Source organism: Coregonus lavaretus, assembly GCF_964263955.1.
Source record: "Coregonus lavaretus genome assembly, chromosome: 32".
NCBI lineage: Eukaryota > Metazoa > Chordata > Actinopteri > Salmoniformes > Salmonidae > Coregonus > Coregonus lavaretus.
The window spans coordinates 2,404,457-2,428,652 of NC_140019.1; the positions used below are offsets into that span (position 1 = coordinate 2,404,457).

At 42.4% G+C, this 24,196-nt stretch overlaps 1 protein-coding gene across 2 annotated transcripts in view; it reads left to right on the top strand.

Annotated features, from left to right (window-relative positions):
• LOC311107515 (glypican-4-like) overlaps positions 1-24,196 on the top strand; it is a 96,714-nt gene that overhangs the window by 43,197 nt on the left and 29,321 nt on the right. For both annotated transcript variants that reach the window (XM_084150015.1, XM_084150014.1), the window contains exon 2: positions 11,104-11,262. In XM_084150015.1, coding sequence (XP_084006141.1) covers positions 11,104-11,262 — 159 coding nt within the window. The remainder of the gene's footprint in view (positions 1-11,103; positions 11,263-24,196) is intronic.

Below are 24,196 nucleotides of genomic sequence, written 5' to 3' on the forward strand. Positions count from 1 at the left end.
TCCCTTTAAGAGTGTGCTCCTAATCTCAGCTCGTTACCTGTATAAAAGACACCTGGGAGCCAGAAATCTTTCTGATTGAGAGGGGGTCAAATACTTATTTCCCTCATTTAAAATGCAAATCAATTTATAACAGTTTTTCTGGATTTTTTTGTTGTTATTCTGTCTCTCACTGTTCAAATAAACCTACCATTAAAAGTATATATATATGCGAGAGACAATTACATTGATGGAAGTTACAATCTATCTGCAATATTAAAGCTGATCTACCCCCTAAAAAATAAAGATCCTAGATGTATACGTACACACACACACAGCCCTAGCTGTTTTACAAAGGTAGTTTAGTCCCCATATACAGTGCCTTCAGAAAGTGTTCATACCCCTTGGCAGCGATTTACAGCTGTGAGTCTTTCTGGGTAAGTCTCTGGATGTACAATATTTGCCCTTTATTCTTTTCAAAGTTCTTCAAGCTTTGTCAAATTGGATGTTGATCATTGCTAGACAACCATTTTCAAGTCATGTCATAGATTTTCAAGCAGATGTAAGTCAAAACTGTAACTCAGCCACTCAGGAGCATTCACTGTCTTCTTGGTAAACAACTCCGGTGTAGATTTAGCCTTGTGTTTTAAGCTTATTGTCTTGCCGAAAGGTGAATTAATCTCCCAGTGTCTGGTGGAAAGCAGACTGAACAAGGTTTTCCTCAAGGATTTTTCCTGTGCTTAGGTCATTTCAAAAAAAAAAAATATCCTGAAAAACTCCCCAGATTACAAGCATACCAATAACATGATGCAGCCACCAAACATAACACTTTGTATTCAGGACCGAAAGTTAATTGCTTTGCCACAATCTTTTGCAGTATTACTTTAGTGCCTTGTTGCGAACAGGATGCATGTTTTGGAATATTGTTATTCTGTACAGACTTCCTTCTTTTCACTCTGTCAATTAGGTTAGTGTTGTGGAGTTGATCCATCCTCAGTTTTCTCCTATCACAGCCATTTTAACTGTTTTAAAGTCACCATTGGCCTCATGGTGAAACCCCTGAGCGGTTTCCTTCCTCTACGGCAACTGAGTTAGGAAGGACAACTGTATCTTTGTAGTGACTGGGTGTATTGATACTCTATCCAAAGTATAATTAATAACTTTACCACACTCAAAGGGATATTCAATGTATTTTTTGTATTTTATTTTTTTATTAAAATCTACCAATAGGGGCTCTTCTTTATAATATAATAATAATATGCCACTTAGCAGACGCTTTTATCCAAAGCGACTTACAGTCATGCGTGCATACATTTTTGTGTATGGGTGGTCCCGGGGATCGAACCCACTACCCTGGCGTTACAAGCGCCGTGCTCTACCAGCTGAGCTACAGAGGACCACTGGAAAACCTCCCTGGTCTTTGTGGTTTAATCTGTTTGAAATTCCCTGCTCAACTGAGGGACCTTACAGATAATTGTATGTGTGGGGTACAGAGATGATGTAGTCAGTAAAAAATCATGTTTAAACACTATTGCATCCATGGTACAACGTATTATGTGACTTGTTAAGCAAATGTTTACTCTGAATTTATTTAGGCTTGCCATAACGAAAGGGTTGAATACTTATTGACTCAAGACATTTCAGCTTTTCATTTTTTATTGATTTGTAAACATTTTGAAAAAACATAATTATTGTCTATTGTGTGTTGGCCAGTGACAAAAAATAACGGGAGTGTTCACTAACTGTCCTTTGATGCTCAAGCAGCTAATCCGCTAGATGTGTGTGGGTGTAGAGTGCTATAGAATAATCACTGTTGCAGATAAATAGGTTATGGACATGTTGCGCGTATTTGTTTATATTTGAATGATTGTCAATTTCATCGTCATACTATAGCATAGCTGTCCCCTTCATACTTTCCTTGTCAATTCATTATCTTATAGCCTACTTTCGGAAAGCCTAATGTAGGCCTAGGTTTTTTAAATACGTTTTAAGGAAAGGATAAATATTTGCTCTTGTGTTTGAAATACACTGGTGGCTTTGATTGACGGGTGCATTTACGGGGGTGTGCATGTGTGAGTACGCAGATTCTCTCTCTATAGGCCTATATGTCCATTCAGGAAGTTTCCTAAAGTAGCCTGTCTGGACGCTGGAGAGAGGAGAGATGTTCCCCAATGCTGGAAGGCGGGCCTGAGTGGAAAAAGTTTGGGAACCCCTGCTCCACTGTACTGTGCTGTCCAAACTTGATTGGTTCAGATTTGGTCCAGCCAGGATGGACTAACCAAATTTCAACTGTTTTTCAGCATCCATGAACGTCCGGTGTTGGTCAGTGCTCAGTGGGTGAGGATGCTTGTTACCGTAAATGGAAAAGAGAGTAGGTGGTAGGTGTCTGTAAGAGAGAGGTGGCGTTAACTGGAGAGTGAAACGGAGGGGTTGTCCAGACTGTTTTCACAGTCTTGCTTTTACCACTAGACGACAGAAAGAGAAAAAACAGTTATGAGCTGAACATAACAGTATGCCAGTGGAAGGGAGGTAATTTGGTAATATAATTTTAAGAGTTTTAATCCATTAATAAATCATAAACAAACTTGATATCAGTAAAAACACGAACTAATTGGTAGGTCTACCTTTACCTGTTACTTCTGTGAACTTTCATTGTCCACCCTCCTCATGAGGGGGAGAGATTAGAAAATATCTTAAAGATATGTGGGTTTTTGGTAACGGAATTACAAGGCAATGTTTCTTTAAACTTACAGAAAGCTAATAATTTCTCCAAAACTAAATATGTGTTTATATTAATTGGCAGGGGTCTTTACTTCACCGTTATTGTGTTTGCATGTATTACTAATACCTTTTTAAGACTTTTTCTGTTAGATGTTGTCTAAGATTAATTTTCCATCTGTTTGACCAGAAATCAATGGCGTTGCTTATTCCTAATTTTTTGGATGGAAAATGGTTGAAAAATGTACACATGCCTTCTAGGCGGTGGGGCATAGCAAGCTATCTGCTTTAGTTTGATATGCTCCATATTTGTCGAGGAAGGAGCTGATTTTTACACATTGTGTATATTTATTTCATCTGAAAACGTTTCCGTTTGTTGGCAATGTCAATTCTTGCAAATGTTTAAAGAAAATGTGTACGTTCCTTAGCTGGACAGGCAAATGCCACGAAGTACTAAACTGTCAACCAATCAAAACTTGTGTACTATCCATGGTACAAAGTTTCAAGTTGTATTAGTCATATGTGCGAGATACACATGGTATACACCGTCCAATGAAATGCTTACTTGCGGGTTCCTTCTCGACAATGCAACAACATTAAGAAATAATAAAAGATAAGAATATGAACATAAAGTAAATGGCTCAGTAGAATAGACTCATAGTTTGGGGACCCCTGCTCTACTGTACTGTGCTGACCAAACGTGTGAAACATAGACGTCTATGATTAGTTCAGATTTGGTCTGGCCAGTGCAGACTGACCAAATTTCAACTACTAGAAATGTTTGCATAAGTATAATACAGGAAGGCACCATTTTTATAGTCCAATATTTACATGTGTTTTGGGGAAGGGGGATTGGGGGGAAAGTGTTTAAATTGTGCAGTATTTAGCAATAATAATTAGAGTCTGGTAGCAGCAGTTGTGGTGTGTGTGTGTGTGTGGCATGAATGTATATGTGTGTGTGGATGCTTGAGTGCATGTGTGCTACGGTGCGGAGAGTCAGTGCAGGTCCAGCTCAATGGTTCAGCAGTCTGATGGCTTGTAGATAGTTTCTATCTCTGTGCATTTTGGTCTGCCCGATGGTGGGCCTTAAGGTCGTGGATGGAGCAGTTCCCGTACCAGGCCATGATGCAACCGGTCAGGATGCTCTTGATGGTGAGCAGTAGTATTTGGAGAGGACCTGGGATGGCATGCCGAATATCTTCAGCTGCCTTAGGAAGTAGACACTGTTGCGCCCTCTTGACAAGAGTGGTGGTGGTGTTGGTCCATGTCAAGTCCTCGTTATGTGGACGCCGAGGAACTTAAGACTGCTGACTCTCTCTACTGCAGTCCCGTCGATTTGGATTGGGGCTATCTCTGCTGATCACGTCTGTCAATCACGTTATCCGTACCTAAGGTAGTACACAGCTGATGGCAGCTTGAGAGAGAGATTTTAAAAAAGAAAAATAATCTATTTAGTTATAGAAACATGATGCCATCAATGCAAGCTGTAAAATGACTCCCAACTTAGAACGCAGCAACCTTAGTAATGTAGCTAGCTTGCTAGTTAGCAAGCTAGTTACAACAAGTAGATATGTTGCTATCTAGCAGGAGCACATGGCTTTATCACTAGCTAGCATGTCATTCCGGGACAAGGAGCATTTTAGCTATCAGTTTATTCCAAGTAATCATTTAAGAATACACAAATCTATAGGACAAGCAGTGTAAAGCTAATACAGTCATCAAGGCAGGATCCATTAATTTCATTTATACTGACAAATAAGAAATGCCACATTATCCCTGTCAATAGTTGGAGGAGGATTATTGCAGAGCATCCAGACTGTCAGGATGTTCATTTTCTAGCTCACAAACTACATTCCTTTGCTGTGATGATTTATTTTATTAATTCTTGTCACTCACCTTTGTCTCACATGATCTATTCAGCTCTTCTGTGTCCTGCTCCCAGAGATAAATCAAGTGCTATTCACCAGGCATGGGCTGATTCACTCACCTGTGAGGAGAACCATCCTACTGCAGCTTGAACTGGCCCTGCTGTAGCTATTTAGACATTGGGACCACATCTGCTGTCTTTTCTTTGGGCATTTTGTCTTACACAGTCTAGTGCATTTTAGAGTTGAAGAACACCCACTACAGATACACGTGCTTGTTTACTACAGATACACGTGCTTGTTTGAGCATCTTTATTAATTATCTCACTTTAGTCTCCCATGATCTATTCACCAAGTCCTGCAATTTGAACTAGCCCTGCCGTCACTATTTGGACATTGAGACCACATATGCATTTGTTTGTTGTCTTTTCTTTGTTGGTTTTGTCTTACACAGTCTGGTGCATTTTAGAGTTGAAAAACACCAACTAATGTGCTTGTTTGAGCATCTCAAATACTATATTCAATATAGAATCAGTTTGACAGGTGACAAACAGATTATTTTACTATTGTAACTTGCCGTGGTGAAAATTCTGTTGTCCCCGTCAGGACCCAGGCTTTTGCCATAGATGGTAGAGTTCTCGTTTCTGGACCACACAAGCTTTAGATTGCATTCTGCTAAGGCACATTGGTGAGCAGGGTGGGATCCTTTCGATACGCTTATGGGGCCTGGGCACACAAATGCTCCTAGAGCGAAGGGGGAATGCTGAAGCATGTGTTGATGACAGTTCTACAGTCTCCATAAGAGGCCCAGGTTTTTGACATAGATGGTAATGCTCTCATTTCTGGACTGCAACATTGTACGATTATTCCCTCAAAAGCACTTGAGATACAGTGAGCGCCAAAAGTATAGGGACAGTGACACAATTATAATTTTTTGGGCTCTGTACTACAGCACTTTGGATTTGAAATAGTACAATGACTGAGGGTAAAGTGCATCCTGTAAGCTTTAATTTAAAGGTATTTTCATCCAGTTCGGGTTAACCGTTTTAGAAATTACAACACTTTTTGTACATAGTCCCCCTATTTTAGGGGACCAAAAGTATTGGGACGAATTCACTTACAATACTGTTCAAAAGTTTGGGGTCACTTTCCTTGTTTTTGAAAGAAAAGCATTTTTTTGGTCCATTAAAATAACATAAAATTGATCAAAAATACAGTGGAGACATTGTTAATGTTGTAAATGTCTATTGTCGCTGGAAACGGCAGATTTTTTAAAAATGGAATATCTACATAGGTGTACAGAGGCCCATTATCAGCAACCATCAGTCCTGTGTTCCAATGGCACGTTGTGTTTGCTAATCCAAGTTTATCATTTTAAAAGGCTAATTGATCATTAGAAAACCCTTTTGCAATTATGTTAGCACAGCTGAAAACTGTTGTGCTGATTAAAGAAGCAATAAAACTGGCCTCTTTGAGAATAGTTGAGTATCTGGCGCGTCAGCAATTGTGGGTTCGATTACAGGCTCAAAATGGCCAGAAACAAATAACTTTCTTCTGAAACTCATCAGTCTATTCTTGTTCTGAGAAATGAAGGCTATTCCAAGCGAGGAATTGCCAAGAAACTGAAAATCTCATATAACGCTGTGTACTACTCCCTTCACAAAACAGCACAAACTGGCTCTAACCAGAATAGAAAGAGGAGTGGAGGCCCCGGTGCACAAGTGAGCAAGAGGACGAATACATTAGTGTCTAGTTTGAGAAACAGACGCCTCATAGGTCCTCAACTGGCAGCTTCATTAAATAGTACCCGCAAAACACCAGTCTCAACGTCAACAGTGAAGAGGCGACTCCGGGATACTGACCTTCTAGGCAGAGTTGCAAAGAAAAACCCATATCTCAGACTGACCAATGACAATAAAAGATTAAGATGGGCAAAAGAACATACACTGGACAGAGGAAGATTGGAAAAAAGTGTTATGGACACACTAATCGAAGTTTGAGGTGTTAGTATCACAAAGAAGAATATGTGTGAGACGCAGACCAAATGAAAAGATGCAGGAGGAGTGCTTGATGCAATTGGTAGAGCATGGCGCTTGTAACGCCAGGGTAGTGGGTTCGATCCCCGGGACCACCCATACGTAAAAATGTATGCACACATGACTGTAAGTCGCTTTGGATAAAAGCGTCTGCTAAATGGCATATTGTTGTTATTATTATTATTATTATTATTATTATTATTATCTGTCAAGCATGGTGGAGGCAATGTGATGGTCTGGGGGTTCTTTGGTGGTGGTAAAGTGGGAGATTTGTACAGGGTAAAAGGGATCTTGAAGAAGGAAGGCTATCACTCCATTTTGCAACGCCATGCCATACCCTGTGGACGGCGCTTGATTGGAGCCAATTTCCTCCTACAACAGGACAAAGGTCTGCAAGGTTGTAATTGCTGCAAATGGAGGATTCTTTGACGAAAGCAAAGTTTGAAGGACACAATTATTATTTCAATTAAAAATCATTATTGACTGTATATGTGTTATAAATGACTACATTTCCTATGCATTTTGCAATATTTCCTATTCAAACTCATTTCAGATATGTTTTCATGGAAAACAAGGACATTTCTAAGTGACCCCAAACTTTTGAACGGTAGTGTATTAAAGTAGTCTTTAGTTTATTATTTGGTCCCATATTCCTAGCACGCAATGATTACATCAAGCTTTTTACTCTACAAACTTGTTGGATGCGTTATCGTTTTTATTTTGTGCCCAATAGAAATGAGTGGTAAAAAATGTATTGTGTCATTTTGGATTAACATTTATTGTAAATAAGAATATAATATGTTTCTAAACACTTCTACATTAATGTGGATGCTACCATGATTACAGATAATCCTGAATGAATCGTGAATAATGATGAGAGAGAAAGTTAGACACACATTACAATAACAGGGGAGGTTAGCATTTTTGTATAATTTGGGGGGGGTGTATGATATTTATGCCTGTAACTTTCTCACAAATGTTTATTCACGATTTAATTCAGGATTATCCGTAATCATGGTAGCATCCACATTAATGTAGAAGTGTTTAGAAACATATATGAGAATTTCTGTTCTCACCTTGCGAGCAAAGCATTTTAGCATCTGCCCTCTTGACAGCCGTGAGGAGAAAAAAAAAGTTTTAAAGCAAGTTTGCTGCAATTCTACACATTTGTGACCGACCGCCTTGATTTGGCAACGCCAGGGTTGTGGGTTCGATTCCCACGGGGGGCCAGTATGGAGAAAAATAAATAAATAATGTATGCACTCACTAACTGTAAGTCGCTCTGGATAAGAGCGTCTGCTAAATGACTAAAATGTAAAAAAAAAAAAAATAAAAAAAAAATATATATGCTTACAATCAGGGGTAAAGTGGCTGAGCAGCAGGATAAAAAAAGTAATAGTAGCAGCAACATATTAGGAGAGAGTCATTTGAATAGAGGCACTGCAGCTAGTGCTGATGACTGGGAACTGTTTCTGTCCTGCCCTTGACTTTGCAAGGCATGTGATGTCCATAGCCTCTTTGTCGCAAAACTCCCTGATCTTCTCAAAAAGATACGTTTGTCTAGCTGTGTCCAGTCCAGGTGGTGCTTGTACAGGCAGACCATCTATGGGAGGAAAGATGTCAGCATTGCTGCAGCAGCTGAAACCTGGTCCCGACTGAGTCCGAACGCTCCTTGGCGACAACACCAGAGCATCGAAGCTGTAAAACAGGAAATGACAAAAATAATTGAAGACATTACAACCTTGCATGACATCAATTCACCTCCCAAGTTTAGATAAGAAGAATAACCTGCTACAATGCAATGAAAATGATATTCACATGAAGTGCTGGTGCATGTAGTTGATGACTGCGCTGCTGCTGAATGACATGCCTTCATCAATCAAGTAGTTGACTTGTTGTGGTATTCCTTCACAGTAGACACCAAACAAGCCACACTTGCGAGGAGTTAAAAAGTAGATGGGACCTGGCTGCATAGGGTCAGAAGGATAGTGCACCTGCAAACAACAACAAAATAACATTTAAAATACATTTAAATTAATTTTCTCACCCCTGTCAGTCTGTCTTTACACAGCTCAGTGAAAGGCATTTGCCTGCTTCCCATATACACTACCGGTCAAAAGTTTTAGAACGCCTACTCATTCAAGGGTTTTTCTTTATTTTTACTATTTTCTACATTGTAGAATAATAGTGAAGACATCAAAAAAGTGTTAAACAAATCAAAATATATTTTATATTTGAGATTCTTCAAATAGCCACCCTTTGCTTCGATGACAGCTTTACACACACTTGGCATTCTCTCAACCAGCTTCATGAGGTAGTCACCTGGAATGCATTTCAATTAACAGGTGTGCCTTCTTAAAAGTTAATTTGTGGAATTTAAATGCGTTTCTTAATGCGTTTGAGCCAATCAGTTGTGTTGTGACAAGGTATACAGAAGATGGCCCTATTTGGTAAAAGACCAAGTCCATATTATGGCAAGAACAGCTCAAATAAGCAAAGAGAAACGACAGTCCATCATTACTTTAAGACATGAAGGTCAGTCAATACGGAACATTTCAAGAAAGTTTCTTTAAGTGCAGTCGCAAAAACCATCAAGCGCTATAATGTAACTGGCTCTCATGAGGACCGCCACAGGAAAGGAAGACCCAGAGTTACCTCTGCTGCATAGGATAAGTTCATCAGAGTTACCAGCCTCAGAAATTGCAGCCCAAATAATTGCTTCACAGAGTTCAAGTAACAGACACATCTCAACATCAACTGTTCAGAGGAGACTGTGTGAATCAGGCCTTCATGGTCGAACTGCTGCAAAGAAACCACTACTAAAAGACACCAATAATAATAAGAGACCTGCTTGGGCCAAGAAACACGAACAATGGACATTAGACCGGTGGAAATTTGTCCTTTGGTCTGGAGTCCAAATTGGAGATTTTTGGTTCCAACCGCCATGTCTTTGTGAGACGCTATGTAGGTGAACGGATGATATCCTTGTGTATTTCCCACCGTAAAGCATGGAGGAGGTGGTGTTATGGTGGGGGGGGTTTTGACTGTCCTTCATGTCTTTAAAGTAATGATGGACTGTCATTTCTCTTTGCTTATTTGAGCTGTTCTTTCCATAATATGGACTTGGTCCATTTGACCAAATATGGCTATCTTCTGTATACCACCCCCCCCCCCCCACACACACACACACCTTATCACAATACAACTGATTGGCTCAAACACATTAAGAAGGAAATAAATTCCACAAATTAACTTTTAAGAAGGCACACCTGTTAATTAAAATGCATTCCAGGTGACTACCTCATGAAGCTGGTTGAGAGAATGCCAAGAGTGTGCAAAGCTGTCATCAAGGCAAAGGGTGGCTATTTTGAAGAATCTCAAATATAACCTATTGTGATTTGTTTAAAACTTTTTTTGTTTACTAAATGATGCAATATGTGTCATTTCATAGTTTTGATGTCTTCACTATTATTCTACAATGTAGAAAATAGTAAAAATAAAGAAAAACCCTTTAATGAGTTGGTGTGTTCAAACTTTTGACTGGTACTGTACATTTCAAAAACAGATTTAACCACAAAGACCAGGGAGGTTTTCCAATGGTTCGCAAAGAAGGGCACGTATTGGTAGATGGGTAAAAAAATTACATGCATCCTGTTTACAATAAGGCACTAAAGTAATACTGCAAAAATTGTGGCAAACAAATTATGTTTTTGTCCTGACTAGAAAACTTTATTTTAGGGGCAAATCTTGCACAACACATCGCTGAGTACCACTCTTAATATTTTCAAGCATGGTGGTGGGTGCATCATGTTATGGGTATGCTTGTCATTGGCAAGGAAAACCTGGTTCAGTCTGCTTTCCAACAGACACTGGGAGACACATTCACCTTTCAGCAGGAAAATAACCTAAAACACAAGGCCAAATATACACTGAAGTTGCTTACCAAGACGACATTGAATGTTCCTGTTGGCCTAGTGAAAGTTGTGACTTAAAACGGCTTGAAAATCAATGGCAAGACTTAAAAATGGCTGTCTAGCAATGATCAACAACCAACTTGATGAATTGTTTTAAGAATATTGGTGTACAAAGTGTACAGTCCCGGTGTGCAAAGCTCTTCGAAAATCTAAATTGTAATCGCTGCCAAAGGTGATTCTAACTTGTATTGACTCTGGGGGTTGAATACTTATCTAATCAAGATATATTAGTGTTTTATTTTCCATTAACAAATTAAAAAGTTAGAATTTTTCTTCCACTTTGACATTAGAGTATTTTGTGAAGATTGTTGACAAGAAATGACAAATCAATTTTTGTCCCACTAATAGAAATGTACATTTGTGGACATAATTCTTACTTACTCAACCTTTTAATTTACAGGAAACAGAAGTAGGTCAGTTTTTCATATTGTGTAATTATGTGGGTTGTATGAACTGTTTTAACGATGGTTGGTATTGGTTTGTGTGTATCTATAGTGTGTAACAGTGTTTTCTCTTCCCTGTCTGTGCTTGTAGGAGCCCCCCTAAAGGTGTGTCCCCAGGGCTACTCATGCTGTACCCTGGAGATGGAGGAAAAGCTGAGCCAGCAGAGCCACTCAGACCTGAAGGCCCCAGTCTCCCAGCTCAGCTCCAACCTACAGAGCATCTTCAAACAGAGGCACAGACACTTTGACCGTAAGGGAGAGATCGAGACGCATGCCCACACACCTACCTTCCTAATGTATCAGTCCATTTATGTCCCACCTGCCTGTGCACTGGCTGCCTGCAGCAGAGACACCGAGTCTACCTGTCTGTGGCCTGTCCACCTGTCTCTCAACGTCTGTCACTGCCCCTCTCTGGCCAATCCCATCTCCCCTGCCTTGCCCTACGCTCTGGGGAGAGAGAGGCACACATGCTCCCAGACAGACCACACACGCACCCAGAACCAGTCTTCTTTCCCTTAACACACGTACTGTTCTCTCTCTGTGTGTGAATAAATATCCAGATCGGGTTTCCACTACCTGTCCTACATGTGACAATGCTGAGTCACTGACGAATTAAAACGGGACAGTTTTGTATTTGTATTTATTATGGATCCCCATTAGCTGCTGCCAAGGCAGCAGCTACTCTTCCTGGGGTCCAGCAAAATTAAGGCAGTTCTACAATTTTAAAAACTTTACAACATATCCACAGATTTCACAACACACTGTGTGCCCTCAGGCCCCTACTCCACCACTACCACATATCCACAATACAGAACCCATGTGTACGTGTGTGTATAGTGCGTATGTTATCGTGTGTCTGTGCCTATGTTTGTGTTGCTTCACAGACCCCGCTGTTCCAAAATGTTTTATCTGTTTTTTAAATCGAATTTTACTGCTTGCATCAGTTACTTGATGTGGAATAGCGTTCCATGTAGTCATGGTTCAATGTAGTACTGTGCGCCTCCCATAGTCTTGGGGACTGTGAAGAGACCTCTTGTGGGGTATGCATGGGTGTCAGAGCTGTGCACCAGTAGTTCAAACAGACAGCTCGGTGCATTCAACATGTCAATACCTCTTATGAATATGAGTAGTGATGAAGTCAATCTCTCCTTCATTTTGAGCCAGGAGAGATTGACATGCATATTATTAATATTAGCTCTCTGTGTACATCCAAGTGCCAGATGTGCTGCCCTGTTCTGAGTCAATTGCAATTTTCCTGAGTCCCTTTTTGTGGCACCTGACCACACGACTGAACAGTAGTCCAGGTGCGACAAGACTAGGGCCTGTAGGACCTGCCTTGTTGATAGTCCTGTTAAGAAGGTAGAGCAGTACTTTATTATGGACCAACTTCTCCCCATCTTAGCTATTGTTGTATCAATATGTTTGGACCATGACAGTTTACAATCCAAGGTTACTCCAAGCAATTTAGTCACCTCAACTTGCTCAATTTCCACATAAGTTATTACAATATTTAGTTGAGATTTAGGGTTTAGTGAATGATTTGTCCCAATACAATGCTTTCAGTTTTAGAAATATTTAGGACTAACTTATTCCTTGACACCCACTCTGAAACTAACTGCAGTTCTTTAAGTGTTGCAGTCATTTCAGTCACTGTAGTAGCTGACATGTATAGTGTTGAGTCATACACATACATAGACACACTGGCATTACTCAAAGCCAGTGGCATGTCGTTAGTAAATATTGTAAGGGGCCTAGACAGCTGCCCTGGGGAATTCCTGATTATACCTGGATTATGTTGGTGAGGCTTCCATTAAAGAACACCCTCTGTGTTCTGTTAGACAGGTAACTCTTTATCCACAATATAGCAGGGGGTGTAAAGCCGTAACACATAAGTTTTCCAGCAACAGACTATGATCGATAATGTCAAAAAGCACAATGAAGTCTAACAAAACAGACCCCACAATCTTGGTATCATCAATTTCTCTCAGCCAATCATCAGTCATTTGTGTAAGTGCTGTTCTTGTTGAATGTCCTTCCCTATAAGCATGCTGAAAGTTTTGTTTACTATAAAAATAGCATTGAATCTGGTCAAACACAATTATTTCCAAAAGTGTACTAGTAACAGGATGCTAGGTCGGCTATTTGAGCCAGGAAAGGGGGCTTTTCTATTCTTAGGTAGCGGAATGACTTTTGCTTCCCTCAAAGCCTGGGGGCACACACTTTCTAGTAGGCTTAAATTGAAGATATGGCAAATAGGAGTGGCAATATCGTTCACTATTATCCTCAGTAAGTTTCCATCCAGGTTGTCTGACCCCGGTGGCTTGTCATTGTTGATAGACAACAATAATTGTTTCACCTCTTTCACACTCATTTTACGAAATTCAAAATTACAATGCTTGTCTTTCATGATTTGGTCAGATATACTTGGATGTGCAGTGTCAGAGTTTGTTTCTGGCATGTCATGCCTAAGTTTTCTAATCTTGCCAATAAAAAAATCATAAAGGTACTTGGCAATATCAGTTGGTTTTGTGATGAATGAGCCATCTGATTCAATGAATGATGGAGCGGAGTTTGCCCTTTTTCCCCAAATTTCATTTAAGGTGCTCTAAAGCTTTTTTTTACTATCATTCTTTGTCATTTATCTTTCCATAGTGTAGTTTCTTCTTTTTATTCAGTTTAGTCTCATGATTTCTCAATTTGCTATATGTTTGCCAATCGGTTATGCTGCCAGACTTATTTGCCATTCATTTTGCCTCATCCCTCTCAACCATACAATTTCTCAATTCCTCATCAATCCACAGGGATTTAACAGTTCTTACAGTCATTTTCTTAATGGGTGCATACTTATTAGTAACTGGAATAAGCAATTTCATAAATGTGTTAAGTGCAGCGTCTGTTTGCTCCTCATTACACACCACAGACCAACAAATATTCAACAACATAGGAATAACTGCACAACTTCTTGTATGACCTCTTATACACTATATTAGGGGACAGCCTTTGAAACTTTGGTTTTCTTAGATATGGCTACTATATGGTGGTCACTACATCCGATGGATCTGGATACTGCTTTCAAGCAAATTTCTGCAGCATTAGTAAAGATGTGATCAATACATGTTGATGATTTCATTCCTGTGCTGTTTGTAACTACCCTGGTAGGTTGACTGATAACCTGCACCAGATTGCAGGCACTGGTTACAGTTTGAAGCTTTTTCTTGAGTGGGCAGCTTGATGAAAGCCAGTCAATATTTAAATCACCCAGAATATATACCTCTCTGTTGATATCACATACATTATCAAGCATTTAACACGTTATCCAGATACTGACTATAGCAGCTTCCCACCAGAATGGGCTTTAGGTGAGGCAGATGAATCTGTAGCCATAATACTTCAAAAGTATTTAACATGAGATCCTCTCTAAGCTTTACAGGAATGTGGTTCTGAATATAAACAGCAACACCTCCACCATTGGCATTTCTATATTTTCTGTAAATGTTATAACCTTGTATTGCTACCACTGCATCATCTAAGGGAGTTTCTGAGATAGTCAGAATATGAATGTCATCTGTTACTAGCAAATTATTGATTTCATTAACCTTGTTTCTAAAGCTACATGTGTTAACGTGGGCTATTTTGAGCACTTCTCTTCTGGGTTGCTTACTTGTTTGCATTGCTTTACTGGGAAGCTTAGCAGAAGTAGATATGCTCATGTTTTTTTATGTTAGTGCAGGGTGAGCTGCCCACAGTGGACTTCCTCCTAGGGCACACCTCCTCAGTGCTAACAGTATAAATCTTGTTCATAGGCACATTATTACTGTATAAAATAGCTGTAGGATCAGCAGAGGCATTCAGGGCAGTTAGAGGGACATACATTCGGTTACTTACATTGTGTCTACTAAAGCCCCTGGTGTAATGTACATTTGCTGAAGCATTATGACAACTCTGCATCACAATGTTAGGGATTAGCCGAGCTGGGCTTGGGTCATTGATAAGTCATTGTGTCGCAGCTTTATAATGCTGTGAAAGGATCCACGAACCCAAATGATTTAGGTGGATCCCATCCTCCTTATAAAGCGACGAAGGTGCAGGAAGATCAGGCTCCAGGACGGCAAAACTATTCGCCGTTTGTATCCGCTCCGGGCCTCTCGTTGGGAGGCTAGACTGCTTTGCGGGAGGCCGCTGTCTTCGGCTTCCTTGGCTTTTGACATGTGACCATCGTTGATTGCCTTGCTCCTCTTGCTGTGCTCTTTTGACTTCGCTACCAGATGGAGGAGCGCCAGGCAACACCGGCCAGTTGGATAACGACAAACGACAAGGCAGAGATGCATCCAACATGCGCGAACGCCGTCCAGCCACCGGCGTAGAATATGTAAACATTCCACTCTGCATGTGCGTGTGTGTGCGTTTTGCATGTGTGTGTGTGGGATAGTTGGTAACAGGAAGCATGTGAATTGCAGCCAGATGTGAACAGGAATTTGACGTGTCGGAATGTGGTGGCTGCTTTAGCTCCTCTCTCTCTCACTCACTCACTCACTCACTCACTCACTCACTCACTCACTCACTCTCACTCTCACTGCCCTTTGTCTCATTTTCACTCTTCTCATGTCTCTGCAGGGTTCGATACTGTGACCAAAACAGTCGCATTTGCAACTGTTTGAATTGGCTGTGCGACACACATTTTGAATTGGTCTTAAGGGTGCCAATGAAAACAATTTACCTGGTCATGTTAGTTTTTGGTTCACAATGTACTTTTTTATCATCATGATTTATTCAAACAATAATGTGCAATTGACCAAAAATAAACCAACTTTCTGAAGAGGCAACAACAGCATGGGAATGCCCCTGTCTGTGTGTCGGGGCTCGACATACAGGGGAGGTTTTGGAAAGTCTATCATCCCCGTCAGTGGCCTGCTTAGGTCAGTGAAAAAAAGATTGTAATAATGCCATTTTTAATCTAGGCTATTTGATTGATTAAAAAAACCAGATGGATTCCCGAAGCTGTTCGTTCGTTATGTCGATTATTTATCACACGCGTGCTGCACACATCCAAGATGGCATAGCAGTGCGGTCGTGTTTTCTGTAGTGTCCTTTATGTAAATAGCCTGTTTTTTGTATTTTTTGTATTTTTCGTATATATTTTTCAATCTCACTTTCCATCCTTTAACTAAATATACTTTCCTGCAACCCGCCTCACCCAATGTGGAACGGATTCTGTTGTTTCTTCATACATTTTTATCCAGAACCTCTGGCTGAAACTAGCCAGCTAGCCAGCTAACTAGCTACTTGCTATTAGCCACCGTTTAGCGGTCTTCACCATTGTCCGTGGCAGTGGCCTGCACTACATACCAGCCAGCCAGCTCTAGCCTGGACTATTATTCGGCCAGTCTGCACAGCACGTTATCGACCCTGAACATATCGTTTTTTCTGCTGGAATCACTGAACCATTAACACCGGATTCATCACTACTAGCTAGCTGCAACCAAATGGACGTTTTGTGGTTGGCTAATCAGCCCTGAGTTAGCCTTGAGCCAGGCCCATCTCCCGGCTATCTACCTCCTTGTCAACCGGACGGGACCTCCTAGTGTCGACACGGAGCCCTGCCGATCCAACACGACTGGTCTGCTGACGAAATCGTCTGATGTGGTTACAACAGGCTTCCCGTTACGACGTCGACCACGAAGATCCATCTGCTAGCCCCGGCCCGCTAGCACACGCTAGCCGTGGCCTCTTGCTAGCTAGTGCTGTAGCAGCCCCCGAACTTCCTCCGAACTCTCCTATTGCTGTTCACCGGACCTTATGATAACTCAGCTATACAGCTGATGCCTGCTGGACTGTTCCATTTTACGGTACCGCATCCTGTTTATGTTTAGCCTCAGCCCAAACTTTGTCGACATTACCAGCTGTTGTCTTAGCTCTCTCGAATTACACCTGTGATTGCTTTATGCCTCTCTCCCATGTCAATATGCCTTGCTTATTGCTGTTTCGCTTATTTCTTATTATACTATTTCACAGTAGATCCCCCAGCCCAGCTAAACCTGCCTTAGATAGCTCTTTTGTCCCACCCCCCATACACGCAGAGACCGACTCAATCGGCGCCTCCAGTGATGCTATCTCCTTCATCGTTACCCAACGCTTAGGTTTACCTCCACTGTACTCCTATCCTTCCATATCCTGTTCTGTACATAATGCCCTGAATCTATTCTACAACGGCCGGAAACCTGCCCCTTTTTTTCTCTGTACCCAACGCACTAGAAGACCAGTACTTAAAGCCTTTAGCCATATCCTTATTCTACTCCTCCTCTGTTCCTCTGGTGATGTAGAGGTTAACCCAGGCCCTGTAGCCCCCAGTATCACTCCTACTCCCCAGATGTTATCATTTGTTGACTTCTGTAATCGTAAAAGCCTTGGTTTCTTGCACGTTAATATCCGAAGCCTCCTTCCTAAGTTTGAGTTATTCACTGCGCTAGCACACTCCGCCAACCCTGATGTTCTAGCAGTGTCTGAATCCTGGCTTAGGAAGGCCACCAAAAATTCAGAAATGTCCATCCCCATCTACAACATTTTCCGTCTCGATAGAACTGCCAAAGGGGGTGGGGTTGCAATCTACTGCAGAGCTCTATCGTACTATCAAGGTCTGTGCCCAAACAGTTTGAGCTTCTACTGCTAAAAATCCACCTTTCCAGAAATAAGTCTCTCACTGTTGCCGCTTGCTACAGACCCCCCTCAGCCCCGAGCTGTGCCCTGGACACCATATGTGAACTGATTGCCCCCCATCTATCCTCAGAGTTCGTACTGCTTGGTGACCTAAACTGGGATATGCTTAACACCCCGGCCAACCTACAATCTAAACTAGATGCCCTCAATCTCACACAAATTATCAACAAACCTACCAGGTACAACCCTAAATATGTAAACATGGGCACCCTCATAGATATCATCCTGACAAATGTACCCTCTAAATACACCTCCGCTGTCTTCAACCAGGATCTCAGCGATCACTGCCTTATTGCCTGCGTCCGTAATGGGTCCGCGATCAAACGACCACCCCTCATCACTGTCAAACGCTCCCTAAAACACTTTAGCGAGCAGGCCTTTCTAATTGACCTGGCCCGGGTATCCTGGATGGATATTGACCTCATTCCGTCAGAGGATGCCTGGTTGTTCTTTAAAAGTGCTTTCCTCTCAATCTTAAATAAGCATGCCCCATTCAAAAAATTCAGAACTAAGAACAGATATAGCCCCTGGTTCTCCTCAGACTTGACTGCCCTTGACCAGCACAAAAACATCCTGTGGCGTACTGCATTAGCATCAAACAGCCCCCGCGATATGCAACTTTTTAGGGAAGTCAGGAACCAATATACACAATCAGTTAGGAAAGCAAAGGCTAGCTTTTTCAAACAGAAATTTGCATCCTGTAGCACTAACTCCAAAAAGTTTTGGGACACTGTAAAGTCCATGGAAAATAAGAGCACCTCCTCCCAACTGCCCACTGCACTGAGGCTAGGAAACACTGTCCAACCGATAAATCTACAATAATCGAGAATTTCAACAAGTATTTTGCTACGGCTGGCCATGCTTTCCACCTGGCTACCACTACCCCGGCCACCAGCTCTGCACCCTCCGCTGCAACTTGCCCATACCCCCCCCCCCCCCCCCCACTTCTCCTTCACACAAATTCAGACAGCTGATGTTCTAAAAGAGCTAACAAATCTGGACCCCTACAAATCAGCTGGGCTAGACAATCTGGACCCTTTCTTTCTAAAATTAGCCGCCAAAATTGTCGCAACCCCTATTACTAGCCTGTTCAACCTCTCTTTCGTAACGTCTGAGATCCCCAGAGATTGGAAAGCTGCCGCGGTCATCCCCCTCTTCAAAGGGGGTGACACTCTAGATCAAACTGTTACAGACCTATATCCATCCTGCCCTGCCTTTCGAAAGTATTTGAAAGCCAAGTTAACAAACAGATTTACATTTTACTCATTTAGCAGACGCTCTTATCCAGAGCGACTTACAGTTAGTGAATACATATATATTATATATTTTTTAAATACTGGCCCCCCGTGGGAAACGAACCCACAACCCTGGCGTTGCAAACGCCATGCTCTATCAACTGAGCTACATCCCTGCCGGCCATTCCCTCCCCTACCCTGGACGACGCTGGGCCAATTGTGCGCCGCCCATGAGTCTCCCGGTCGCGGCCGGCTGCGACAGAGCCTGGATTCGAACCAGGATCTCTAGTGGCACAGTTAGCACTGCGATGCAGTGCCTTAGACCTGATTCGAAATGATCACCGACCATTTCGAATCCCACCGTACCTTCTCCGCAATGCAATCCGGTTTCCGAGCTGGTCATGGGTACACCTCAGCCACGCTCAAGGTCCTAAACGATATTATAAACGCGATCGATAAAAGACAGTACTGTGCAGCCGTCTTCATCGACCTGGCCAAGGCTTTCGACTCTGTCAACCACCAAATTCTTATTGGCAGACCAAATAGCCTTGGTTTCTCTAATGACTGCCTCACCTGGTTCACCAACGACTTCTCAGATAGAGTTCAATGTGTCAAATCGGAGGGCCTGTTGTCTGGACCTCTGGCCGTCTCTATGGGCGTGCCACAGGTTTCAATTCTCGGGCCGACTCTACTCTCTGTGTATATCAATGATGTCGCACTTGCTGCTGGTGACGCTCGGATCTACCTCTATGCAGACGACACCATTTTGTATACATCTGGCCCTTCATTGGACACTGTGTTAACAAACCTCCAAACGAGCTTCAATGCCATACAACACTCCTTCCGTAGCCTCCAACTGCTCTTAAACACTAGTAAAACTAAATGCATGCTCTTCAACCGAACGCTGCTTGCACCCGCCCACCCGACTAGAATCACTACTTTTGGCGGGTCTGACCTAGAGTATGTGGACAACTACAAATACCTAGGTGTCTGGTTAGACTGTAAACTCTCCTTCCAGACTCACATTAAGCATCTCCAATCAAAAGTTAGATCTAGAATCGGCTTCCTATTTAGCAACAAAGCCTCCTTCACTCATGCTGCCAAACATGATCTCGTAAAACAGACTATCCTACCGATCCTTGACTTCGGCGATGTCATTTACAAAATAGCCTCCAACACCCTACTCAGCAAATTGGATGTAGTCTATCACAGTGCCATCCGTTTTGTCACCAAAGCCCCATATACTACCCACCATTGTGACCTTTACGCTCTTGTTGGCTGGCCCTCACTACATATTCGTCGCCAAACCCACTGGCTACAGGTCATCTATAAATCACTGCTAGGCAAATCCCCGTCTTATCTTAGCTCACTGGTCACCATAGCAACACCCACCCGTAGTCTGCGCTCCAGCAGGTATATCTCACTGGTCATCCCCAAAGCCAACACCTCCTTTGGCCGCCATTCCTTCCAGTTCTCTGCTGCCAATGACAGGAACGAACTGCAAAAATCTCTGAAGCTGGAGACTCTTATCTCCATCACTAACTTTAAGCGTCAGTTGTCAGAGCAGCTTACCGATCACTGCACCTGTACACAGCCTTTCTGAAATTAGCCCACCAAACTACCTCATCCCCATATTGTTATTTATTTTGCTAATTTGCACCCCAGTATCTCTATTTGCACATCATCTTCTGCACATCTATCATTACAGTATTGTACGAAATTGTAACTATTTTGCACTATGGCCTATTTATTACCTTACCTCCATAACTTACTATATTTGAACACACTGTATATATATTTTCTGTTGTATTTTTGACTTTATGATTTGTTTACCCCATATGTAACTCTGTGTTGTTTTTATCACACTGCTTTGCTTTATCTTGGCCAGGTTGCAGTTGTAAATGAGAACTTGTTCTCAACTGGCTTACCTGGTTAAATAAAGTTGAAAAAAATAAAAAATATATAGCCTACAGATAATCTGTCGGGCAGAGAGAGCACGCAGCTCTCAAACAGCTGGTTGTTGCGTGGAGTGATGACCAATAGTGGTTGCAAAGTTGTTCCAAGTTATGATATCTGCCAGTAAATGCTAAGGCAAGAATGGGTATGCAAACCAGGTATTTAAAAAGTTAAAAGTCTTGGTAGAATATTTGCAATTCACAATTCAGTCATCATGGAATAGCTTACCTGGAAAATCAGACATTTTCTCTAGGATCTTTGGTCCTTGAAGTTATGGTAGCTGATTTTTAGAAGTTCTCCTACTCCAATATACAATTATTCTGTGATTTCATTTCTGATAATTATTTTTGAGAGAGGCCTAAGTGCTTTCGTTTGTTTCCTGCTGTTTCATTTGAAGCGTGTTGCGGTCAAAAAAACATGTTTTATGAGCAAGACAACATCGTGTTCCATTACAAAGGGAACCCGGTTTTTGGTCGCTTTCTTGTTTTAAAACATGATACAGTAACCCCTCAATAACTCTTCAAAATCTCAAATTGCGAGACTGACTACTGTAGCTACCACATGGACAGACTTCATTAGTGTGTTTGTGTTGGGAGCATGCAGTCTATTTAGTCAGGCAATGCCCACATTATTCTGACATATTTTAGAATGAAAAAAATGCATAATGCCATTGGGTAGGCCTATATAAAAAAAAATAATTTTTAAGGTGGTAATGCAAACTTTTTTGCATACATTTGAGGGAGTTTTCTTTCTATAGGCTATTGCAACAATTAAATATAAAATGTAGGTCCTTAAATTACAATTAAGTGCTAGAAAAAGTCCTTGAAAGTACTTGAATTGGACTTGTCAATGTCTGTATGATCCCTGTATAGGCTACTTGCTCATCCCCCAAATGAAAGATAAAATCACCTTCTATTGAAGTTATGCACGCATCATTTGCTTTCCTGTCAGATCTTGACCCAGGCAAGTATTTCATTTTTATTCGGGCCAGTAGCTTTCAATTGGCACTGGCCCGGTGTGCCACTGGCAAATTTACCTGAATGTCGAGCCCTGCTGTGCAGTATGTGTAGGGCTTACAGTGAGGGAAAAAAGTATTTGATCTCCTGCTGAATTTGTACGTTTGCCCACTGACAAAGACATGATCAGTCTATAATTTTAATGGTAGGTTTATTTGAACAGTGAGAGACAGAATAACAACAACAAACATCCAGAAAAACGCATGTCAAGAATGTTCATTTTCATTTTAATGAGGGAAATAAGTATTTGACCCCTGTGCAAAACATGACTTAGTACTTGGTGGCAAAACCCTTGTTGGCGATCACAGAGGTCAGACATTTCTTGTAGTTGGCCACCAGGTTTGCACACATCTCAGGAAGAATTTTGTTCCACTCCTCTTTGCAGATCTTCTCCAAGTCATTAAGGTTTCGAGGCTGACGTTTGGCAACTCGAACCTTCAGCTCCCTCCACAGATTTTCTATGGGATTAAGGTCTGGAGACTGGCTAGGCCACTCCAGGTCCTTAATATGCTTATTCTTGAGCCACTCCTTTGTTGCCTTGGCTGTGTGTTTTGGGTCATTGTCATGCTGGAATACCCATCCACGACCCATTTTCAATGTCCTGGCTGAGGGAAGGAGGTTCTCACCCGAGATTTGACGGTACATGGCCCCCGTCCATCGTCCCTTTGATGCGGTGAAGTTGTCCTGTCCCCTTAGCAGAATAACACCCCCAAAGCATAATGTTTCCTCCTCCATGTTTGACGGTGGGGATGGTGTTCTTGGGGTCATAGGCAGCATTCCTCCTCCTCCAAACACGGCGAGTTGAGTTGATGCCAAAGAGCTCCATTTTGGTCTCATCTGACCACAACACTTTCACCCAGTTCTCCTCTGAATCATTCAGATGTTCATTGGCAAACTTCAGGCCCTGTATATGTGCTTTCTTGAGCAGGGGGACCTTGCGGGCACTGCAGGATTTCAGTCCTTCACGGCGTAGTGTGTTACCAATTGTTTTCTTGGTGACTATGGTCCCAGCTGCCTTGAGATCATTGACAAGATCCTCCTGTGTAGTTCTGGGCTGATTCCTTACCGTTCTCATGATCATTGCAACTCCACGAGGTGAGATCTTGCATGGAGCCCCAGGCCGAGGGAGATTGACAGTTATTTTGTGTTTCTTCCAATACTCCCTCTCGCTCTCTCTCCCCTCTCCCTCTCTCTCGATCTCTCTCTCCCCCTCCCTCTCTCGCGCTCTCTTATCCCCCTCCCTTTCCCCCTCTCTCTCGCTCTCTCCCTACCTCGCTCTCTCTCTCGCTCTTCCCCCTCCCTCTCTTTCCCCCTCCCTCTTTCTCCCCACTCCCTCTCTCCCCCGCCCTCTCTCTCCCCACTCCCTCTCTCTTGATCTCTCTCTCTCCATCCCTCAAGCTCTCTCAATCGCTCGCCCTCTCTTGCTCTCCATCCCTCTCTCTGGCTCTCCCTCCCTCTCTCTGGCTCTCCCTCCCCCTCACTCTCTCTCTTTAGCTCTCCCTCCCTCTCTCAATCACTCTCTCCCTATCGCTCGCTCTCTCTCCCCCTCCCCTCTCTCTTGATCTATCTCCCCCTCCTCTCCCTCTCACGCTCTCTCCCTACCTCTCTCCCCCCTCTCGCTCTCTCTCGCTCTTCCCCCCCCTCCCTCCCTCTCGCCGCTCCCTCCCCCACTCGCTCGCTCTCTCTTCCCTCTCCCCCTCTAGATATTTCAATTCAATTTAAGGGCATAATTGGCATTGGAAACACATGTTTACATTGCCAAAGCAAGTGAAATAGATAATAAACAAAAGTGAAATAAACAATACAAAAAATGTACAGTAAACATTACACTCACAAAAGTTCCAAAATAATAGAAATTTCTCTCACTCTCTCTTGATATCTCTCTCGCTCTCTCTCTTATCCTCTCTCTCGCTCTCTCCCTCCCTTGCGCTCTTTCTCTCTTTCTCGCTCTCCCTCGCTCTCCCCCTCCCTCTCTCCCCCTGCAAAGACTAATTGGCACAAATAGGGTGCAATTACTGCCTGGGCTGGGACATGGAGGGGCAGGGTTTAGTGGGGTGGGAGGGAAGGTATGGATGTCCAGTTGTCCTAATAGGATGAAGGGGAGGGAGGCGTGCAAAGGGGATTGGTCAGCTCCTCTTGAGGTGATGGATTGGGCCCAACAACAGCGCTTCATACTTCAGGGATGTCAGGAGGAACATATGGAAATGCCAACAAAGCAAGTCACTGAGGTATAAGAAAGCCCTACTTCACAGAGGAAGGATAA